General features: G+C 59.9%; 4 protein-coding genes across 5 annotated transcripts; 2 read left to right on the forward strand and 2 right to left on the reverse strand.

The window, feature by feature from the left end:
• Window positions 1-39: 39 nt before the first annotated feature.
• On the forward strand, window positions 40-2,490 carry SDRG_08215 (the record flags this gene model as incomplete). Of its 2 annotated transcripts, XM_008614087.1 has the most annotated exons (3): window positions 40-309; window positions 358-2,238; window positions 2,287-2,490. In XM_008614087.1, 3 exons carry the CDS (start codon window positions 40-42, stop codon window positions 2,383-2,385), a joined length of 2,250 nt encoding a protein of 749 aa, XP_008612309.1. In that variant the 3' UTR covers window positions 2,386-2,490. The 2 variants fall into 2 exon arrangements, with proteins under 2 accessions (XP_008612309.1, XP_008612308.1); XM_008614086.1 differs by having other exon boundaries at window positions 358-2,490.
• SDRG_08216 (hypothetical protein) lies at window positions 2,407-3,483 on the reverse strand (the record flags this gene model as incomplete). Its single annotated transcript, XM_008614088.1, has 1 exon — window positions 2,407-3,483. One exon carries the CDS (start codon window positions 3,481-3,483, stop codon window positions 2,452-2,454), a length of 1,032 nt encoding a protein of 343 aa, XP_008612310.1. The 3' UTR covers window positions 2,407-2,451.
• A 404-nt stretch (window positions 3,484-3,887) lies between these two features.
• SDRG_08217 (hypothetical protein) lies at window positions 3,888-5,222 on the forward strand. The gene is made up of 3 exons (XM_008614089.1): window positions 3,888-4,052; window positions 4,101-4,364; window positions 4,415-5,222. Exons 1-3 carry the CDS (start codon window positions 3,922-3,924, stop codon window positions 5,181-5,183), a joined length of 1,164 nt encoding a protein of 387 aa, XP_008612311.1. The 5' UTR covers window positions 3,888-3,921; the 3' UTR covers window positions 5,184-5,222.
• A 333-nt stretch (window positions 5,223-5,555) lies between these two features.
• On the reverse strand, window positions 5,556-7,302 carry SDRG_08218 (hypothetical protein). The gene is made up of 5 exons (XM_008614090.1): window positions 6,986-7,302; window positions 6,439-6,939; window positions 6,261-6,397; window positions 6,138-6,209; window positions 5,556-6,092 (listed from the first exon to the last, which is right to left on the reverse strand). Exons 1-5 carry the CDS (start codon window positions 7,067-7,069, stop codon window positions 5,597-5,599), a joined length of 1,290 nt encoding a protein of 429 aa, XP_008612312.1. The 5' UTR covers window positions 7,070-7,302; the 3' UTR covers window positions 5,556-5,596.
• Between the last annotated feature and the right edge of the window lie 1,027 nt (window positions 7,303-8,329).

Consider the following 8,329-nt stretch of genomic DNA (forward strand, 5'->3'; position numbering starts at 1 on the left):
GACGTCGATGTGACGCCGGTCTCGGACGGCGCGCGCGCGATGCTGCTCTTCCACCTCGTCTTCAACGACATTGACGACGCACCACAACAGCCGTTTGACACAACGTCTGCCCTTGCCGCGCTGCTCCTCGAAGCGTCCAAAGCGCACCAAGACGCCACACTCCACGCGTTTGTGCTGCAGAACCAAGACATGCCCGTGCGCTTCGCGACGTTGTCGGCCGCCGACAAACTCCGCATGCAGCGGCTCGCCGAGGCCGACTGCGTCGACATGGCGCTCGTCACGGCCATACCGAGGCGCTGCCCCGACAAGGTAGACCTCGTGATAGCACAACGTACACTGACAACGGGCGTGTGGCAGGCGCGCGACCGGTTTCTAACCATGTGCTTGCATTTACTCGACGCCGGCGTCAGCGACGACAACGACGATGATGATGATGAAGAGGAAGAGGGAGAGGAGGACAGAGAAGCAGAGGAGGAAGCCAACGAGCTCGGAAAAGACGACGCCGACTTGCAACATCATCTGGAAGCGTTTGGGACCCTTCCGCACGCACACTACATTCTGTCGCCCGTCGTGCACCCCTCGTGTGCGCTACCGGCACAGCTCAAGCACGCGCTCCGCCATAAACCGCTATGGGACCTCCGCCCTCATCTGCACCACACGAGCACGATTGCAGACGATGACCCGGTACGTTGTCTGGTCGTTTGGCCGCGACAACACCGCGTCCGGCTGCTCGGCTTTCGCACGTCGCTCGCGCAACTGAAGGCCCTTGTCGCCGGGACCTCGAGGGACCTCTACGGCTACGCGTCGATCCCGGCATTTGCGGCGGCCGTTCTGGACATGGTCGGCTCGGACGTCGACGAGCCTTCGCTTCTGTGTGACGTACCGGACGTGCTCCGGCTCAGCTCCGTGCTGGTAGCGCTCGGTGATGTTGCGTTGATCCGGAACGTTCTCGCCGTCATCGAGATGGAGAAGATGCATGCGCCGCTCCGAGACGTGGTCGTGACGATGCTGCGTCACTTTGGGTGGACGACACTGCAATCGGCGATCCAAGATCTGGTTCAGCGGACGCCGACACGTCTTCTCGAGCTATCGCATGCCGCCGCGTTCCTCGTGGGCTGTCTCGAGCTCGAGCAGCCGTACCTCCGCAAGATGATTGTGGCGGCGTACTGGACGCTGCTCGAGATGCTCGATGGCCTCTCTGCGTTTCGTACCAACCCGAGTATCGCCAGTGCGCTGCTCCAAGACTTGCTGCGCCTCGAAGGCTATTTGCGCGCACCCCGTACGGCAGCGTCGCACCGCATGTATCTCGACACGCGTCTCCCGCCTGGCGTCGTCGACCATATCGCGTTGTTTCTGCGCCCCTGTGCACTCGTGGACGTCGTCACGACACATCATTTTGCACCGATGACGGTGGTTGCGTCAGCACTCTACGCGCTACGTGACACCCACGTGGTGTCCGTCCAGTCGTACCGAGCACGCGTCGATCGCGCAGTCGATGGTGCGCTTTGGCCACCAGTTGACAAGAGCAAGGACCACAACCCTAACCGCAACCGAAACGTGACAACAGACATGACCGCCGTGCTGGCGCTGGCCTTGCTTCGCGGCTCCGAGACGTTTGAAGCTCTACTCGATCGCTGTCTCGCAGTGTGTACACCGACGAACGTCGTCGACTCGATATATGGTCTCGTGACGCAGTGCCCCGGCGCGGTCCCGCCCGGCGCCACGAAGGCTCTGGCTGCCTGCGTTCTCGAAGCTGCCAGCAGTGGGATTCGCAGTGCCACCACGAGCACGATTGCCGTAGACACAGCAACGACGGCGTGGCAAACACTGCAGGCGCTCGACGCCATAACGCAAGCGGATGCAATCGTCGATGCCGTCGACTACTGCGTGGCCGCTCTCGCTTCGGACCACACGCGGCCCCAGTACGCTACCCGCATCGTCTCTAAATGGTGTCCAGTCGTTGCTGAGACGCATGAGCTACCGCGACTGCGCCGGCTACTGGCTTTGTTACAGCCCACCTTGGAGGCGTCCGTGGCAGCGCAGCGTCGCCCGTCACCCAACATGACAAAATGGGCGATTCCGTCGACGTACTTTTACTGCGACTGTGCGCTTTGCTCGGCGGCGGAGGCGTTTGTGCACGACCCGTCGCGTGGTGTGTTTACGGTCCCGGGCAATGGCTGCAGTTGCATCCATTTCTTTGCCCGTCTCCAGCGCACCAAGCCCTTCCGCGACCTCGAGGTTGGCTACGATGCCGACAAACTCGAGTTTTTCAAAGTTGGTGCAAAGGACGTACGCGACCATGACGATCTAGTGCGCGCTCTCGCTCTTGTCCGTGATGTCGTTGACGGCGACGATCCCGCACCCAAGCGGCTGCGGTGTGCCTGACTGTGGACCAACGAACAAAGCATTTCGTTTGATTTTCGAGTAAAATAGGTACAAGACAAGGTGTCGCTACTCGTCGTCGTCGTCGCTGATGCCTTGAAACGTGATGACATACCGCAGCCGGACTTGCGTCTCGCGGTACACAACGTACGTGTCATGCCGCTGCATCAATGGCGTCTCTTGGTGCACGAGCGGACCATGGGCCATGTGGAGGCCGTCGACGATGCACCGTGACGACGCCGGCGTCATTGCGCCAGGGACGCGCACCGCGTCATAGCCGTCGGGCGCCGACTGCCACTGTGGCGTGGGGCCATCAACGAGCGTGTGCACAGCACCCAGCGCCGCTTGGACGACAAAGACACAACCGGCGCCGACGCCGTCGCCCATGTGTGTCATTGCGTCTTCCATCGAGTTGCTCAAGTACACGCCGCGGCCGTAGCGCAGGTGGCGTCCGTCGGACGTCGTATCGATGCGCAGGCCATGGGCGAGTATGGCCGCAACCGCACTACCCCGCGCTCCGTAAAAGAGCAGCTGGTGGTTCCCAATCGTCGCGTCGATCGGGGCTGCGTGGATCGCCCAGACGTGCTTGGTGCGCACGCCGGCGTAGATCCCTCGGGTCGACCGCGCACACTCGAGAAGGCGTTGGCAGCCAGCGTCATTCCGCGACGAGAGCGGCTGCAGCTGTCCATAGAGATGCTTTGTCGACGCAATCGACTGCGTCAGGCACTGGTTGTGGAGCAGTGCGACGGCATCGTGTAGCGGTTCCAGTGGCAGGAGGCAGCTCGGGACAGGCGCGGTCGCATCGGATGGCGCAAGACACGGCAAGAGGCCGTAGAAGGCCAACGCGTACGCGCGCAGCTCGTGGGTAGTAAGCGCCTTCCCCGAAGCAATGGCGTGCGTCCACTGCGTCAGCGTGTGGCGGGCGGCAGCAATCGTGTTGAGGCGAACCGAGAGCGACGCAGGCAAGCCCATGGTCCGTAGCTCCAGCTGCACGACGGCAGGGTCGAGCAGCTGCGAGAGCCACTCGGCCGTCGGGTCTGCCGTGTGTCGCTTGGGCGCAAGGCGGCGGCGAGGCGTGGGGGCAGCGCGCTTCCGGGTCATATCTTGAACTGCTCCTCGGATTCGTACGGCTGCTGGTGACCGTCATTGGGCGGTTCAGGACCAGCACTCACATTTCGAATCCAGCATTAAAAGCATTAGAAAGTATTAGAAAGCATTATCGTCGCTACCTGCACCACATTCGTTGCTCCGTAGCAGCACACGGCGTCTTGAAATGTTGCATCACGTGCCTTCATGCCATTGGTTGCAGATACGTATCCCTTGGGTAGACCCGACGTGGACAAGGTAGTGCTTGGAATGCAGCGCTCGAAACGACCAAGGTCGAATACTTTATTTTCTGCGTTTCATTGGTGCAAAAGATAGAAACTCTCGGATTCGATTCGCCGTTGCAAACTCAATGCCCAATACAATGAGCAAGTCAAACTCAATGGCATTGATTTTGAGAGGTGGCACCGGCCAAGTGCCAAGACCAGAAGGCCCATGACCGCCAGCCAGAAGACACACTCGGGCCGCCGAGGACCGCGCTTGACGACGCCCGAAGGCGTCAACGTCTGTCTCTTCTGCCGTAACCCCAAGCGCCACAAGCCCTTCTGCCCGCAGCAACCCCGACCGTACGTTGCCCACGGTGCCTGCCTCGTTTGACCTCGTGGATCTTCCAGGCAGCGGCAGAGCATCTACGCTGAATCGCCACCGCGCGCGCGGCCCGCGCCATGGGAGCCAGCACTTGCGCCGCACGATCCGTTCAACGTCGTCGATGTACGCCCGCCCCGCCGCCCTCGCGCATCGGCAAATGACGAACTGGCCAGCACCGACGGCGTGACCGACGACATGGCCAGTCCGGCGCCGCCCATGGCCGTTGCCGCCATCACGCCCGAGACCACATTGCCCGAGACCACGGTCGCGCTCGCACCGCCCGCGCTCTCGTACACCCTCGCCTTCGAGGACATTGTCTGAGAGAGGTGGTCTTTTGTAGGCTACAGCAGCGTGCTACTGCATCGAGCTTTGTCGCGCGGATCTGGGCCGAGCGCGAAGCAACCTTGCCGCGCCTGTACTGTCTGCGGCCGCGTGGCGGTCTCGACCATCTGCGGTGGCCCAGCTGGAAGTACACGATGCCGGACCCGCTCTTGATCCACCCGACGCGGTCGTCGGACCCCGACGTATCGCAGTTTGGCGGCACGGACGTGCTCGTGTGGTGTCCGTTTACGTTCTTCCCGCACATCATCGACCTCACGACCTTGAGCTGCCCGGCGTGCGGCGCCACCGGCTGCATCTCGTCGGACGGGTGGTCGAAAGACTTTGCATCGGTCATCGCCAACGATGGCCAGCGCGCGCTCCTACGAAGCCGACGCCTCCGCCACATCAAGTGCCCGCGCGCCAAGACGGACACGTGCTTCTCGAGCCTCGACGAGCACCTTTTAGCGCACTGGTACCCCGACGTGTTGCTGCGGCTTTTGCCGACGCAGACATGGGGCGACCACGAGGTCGGCGCAGCGCCGACAACCGAGCTGCTGCCACCGACGACGGTCGCTATCGACGCCACTGTCGGGGCGCCGCCAGAGGCAGTGACCAAGCGACCACGCGAGCTGCTGCCGTGCCCCCACTGTGGCAATGCGACTCGCTTCCATCGCTCGGCCGAGTCCAAGTCGTGTGAGCTCTACCAGTTTTACAAGGAGCACAAGTTTTCAAAGAACGGCTTTGAGAAGGCCATCGTGGCCTTCCGGCAGCGCCCGGTTCACGTGTAATGCGTCATCTCGTCGGTAGTATATGTAGTCGTATTACCATGTTGTGGTGTTCCCCTAACCCTTAGGGGTAGGGTAGAGCATGCAAGCTCGTACGCTTGCTGCATGCAGAGCGAGGACAGAAGACGAGGCATTCTTGTCGACATGTCATTGATTGAGAGGCGGGCGTACATCCAAGGAGACATGGAGTTCGACGTGGAGGCTGGGGCGCCGACGAGCGCCGTTGCACACGAGTTTTGGCAAGCCGTGGAGCACGGTAGCGCAGTGGTGGTGTGGTCGTTCTCACCGCACGAGGTGGCCGTGTAGCCCAATGCAGAAGCATGGCTCGTGGGTCGGAGGCAGCGAGGGTGACGTCCACAAGTCTGCAGTGATCTCGAAAACACATGCGATTCTAGTCGATATATTGATAGAACAAACTAGAGTTTGGGCGACGGCGCGCGGGTGCGAATAGCTTCGAGAAACGCGACGACGGTATCGCCGTAGGCGAGTGCCCGGGGCGACGTAAAGATGTTGAACGCGTGCTGCGCGGATGGCACTTTGATAAAGACGTCGGGGATCCGAGGTCGATCGGTCGCCGCCGTCTCGGCGCGCATCGTCTGCAGCGCGTCATAAAACTCCTTCGAATCCTCAAAAGGAACGACCGAGTCGAATTCACCGTGGACGAGTAAGAACGGCGGGACAGGATACTTTCGATCAAGGACGTACTGCAGCGACGACGCCGCTTGGAAATGCACTTTGGTCGACGGGCGCAGCTTCTTTTGCATGAGCATGACCTCAATGTACTTGCGAAAGCCGTCGGCGTTGTCCCGTTTCCGAAAGTGGCCGTGGCGGTCGAGGACGTCGTGGATGCCGTAGGCGTCAATACACGCCGAGACGGACGTGTCGACGGCTTCAAACCCTGGCTGGAACCGCCTACACCGTACTTGACAGCCACTGTCAATGGATCGCAAGACGTACGTTTCGCCCGAGGTGACGGCGACGAGGGAAGCAAGATGCCCGCCCGCCGACTCGCCGCCGACCACAATCATACTACACATAGTACAAACATCAACAACAACGCATCTGAGGATCCTAACCTACCCCGCATCCAAGTCGAGTTCGGTCGTCGTGCGCAGATACGCAATCGCGCGCTTGCAGTCGATGAGGTTGGTGGGAAAGCCGGCAAAAGGCGCGAGGCGGTAGTCGATCGAGCAAAAGAGCCAGCCCTTCGAACACACCTACGCTCGCGTGAGACGTCGCCGTCATCCAGAGCCACGACCTGATGCAAGAGCGCTTGTGGCGCATACGACCGGTTGCCCACGAGCCAGCCACCGCCGTGAATGAAGAGGAAGACGGGCGGCTTGGGGCCGCAGCTCTTGTGTTTGAACACGTCCATCTGCATGGCCCGCGACACGCGCTTGCCGACGTGCGCATACGTCTTGGTGCCAAGGCACTCGACGCCAGGGTACATGCCCTTGAGCGCGAGCTGCATGGGGAGTGGGCTCCAGATGAGGAGCCATTGCCACATCGAGCGCGCGCCAATAGCCGTCGCAGCGGTCGCGGGCGACAGCAGCTGCTTGCGGATGCACGCTTCTTGAAAGGCGTGCTTGGCCGCTGCGTTGCTACGAAAGAGCTGCACAAGCCGAAAGATGACGTAGGCGTGGAGGAGCTGGACCCAGCGCTGCGACGTGCGGCGGTAGTAGAGCAGCATGCTGTGCAATACCAAGAAGAGATGCGATAGCTCGCCGGGCACCATCGAGACGAAGAAGGACACCATCGACTACAAATCACATTGGGCTGGGCGTGAAGGCGAAGAAGAAGCGTACCTGGAGGCGCGGGAACCGGTACTGCGCGCGCTGCGTGAGCACGCCGAGCGTCGCCGCATATGCCGCAAAGAGTCCGTCACTCATGGCGCTTTTGCAAGTGCAAAGTGATTTGGCCAAATGAAAACAGCTGGCGCCCCCAAGCTTCAACGCGGTGCCGGCAGAAGGCGCCTGTCCAATGCTGCTGCCCTTTCTAGCGGTTTCACGCCATCGCTCGACCAAGCGGTAAGGGACAGCGCCTCACCAACGTTGCAGTGAAAGATACTGACGACGCGCACGAACGAGGCGGTGCCCAAGCAGTGGTTGTGCTGACGACGGGCATCATCACCGCGATCAGCACTGAAATCGACCGGCTTAGCTAATACGGTCCAATCTCTGTCGGCATCGTCGGCTACTTGCTGTTTGATTGGACGTGCAGCAACAGCGATGTTCGAAGGAACGCAGCGCGGATCTTGCAGCTCACGTTGGCTGCTACCTTGGGCACTAAACGGTGGCTTGGGGTTGTTGTATGGGCGAACGACACGGCCAGAAATGTATGGACCTAATGACAGAATCGACCTTCTCGCGTCAGTAGAATCGCACGTCGCATGAACGTTAAAAAAACTCGTCGCAGCGAAAGCGACTGCTTTGGCTCTTGTCGGTTCGTGGGATTTGAAGTGGCGCGTCGTGGCAGCAGCTTGTGACGTCAGATTTCGAGCGATTGGATTGGTCGAATTCAAAGTACTTTCTTTTAGCCAATCATATCGCACAATGATGTACCTCGTGCATGGCGACCGAAATGATTTTCTGCAAAAATCCAAAATGTAGCTCCTGAGGACAAATTCCCCAATGCACAATCATACTTACCTGACTAGGGTTGGACCGTGCTCATGCAGGCGGTTCACCTAGGCCGGAGCAGGCCTTCATGCACTCCGGTGCTGTAATGGCCTAGGAGTGCCTTCGGGTTCCTCCATAGTGCAATTTTTGCCAGCGGGGGTGTGCGCGTGCGCCACCCCCACCCCTCATTCTTACATTACCATTGTACTTTTTTCTTTCCCTTTTTTTCACTACGATTTTACTACACGTCCCCACGTCCCCCCGAGACGAGCTCCGCCAATAAAGTGAATAACTTCATCTCCACTAATATACCACGAATGCAATCGTCGAGTTGGTACGGATACTATCGAACGTGCCCGTATGTATCAACTTATCAATTTATTGTCCCTGATATATCAACTTGATCTATCGCACTTGATAAAAACGTGATAGAATCGCTACATGCCCCACACTGGCATCCATTGTTCAACGTACCACCCAACGATCATGTCGACACAAATGCTCGAGTTGGCATACGCCGTCAATTCCGTA

This window comes from Saprolegnia diclina (assembly GCF_000281045.1).
Source record: "Saprolegnia diclina VS20 unplaced genomic scaffold supercont1.24, whole genome shotgun sequence".
In the NCBI taxonomy this organism is placed as follows: domain Eukaryota; phylum Oomycota; class Saprolegniomycetes; order Saprolegniales; family Saprolegniaceae; genus Saprolegnia; species Saprolegnia diclina.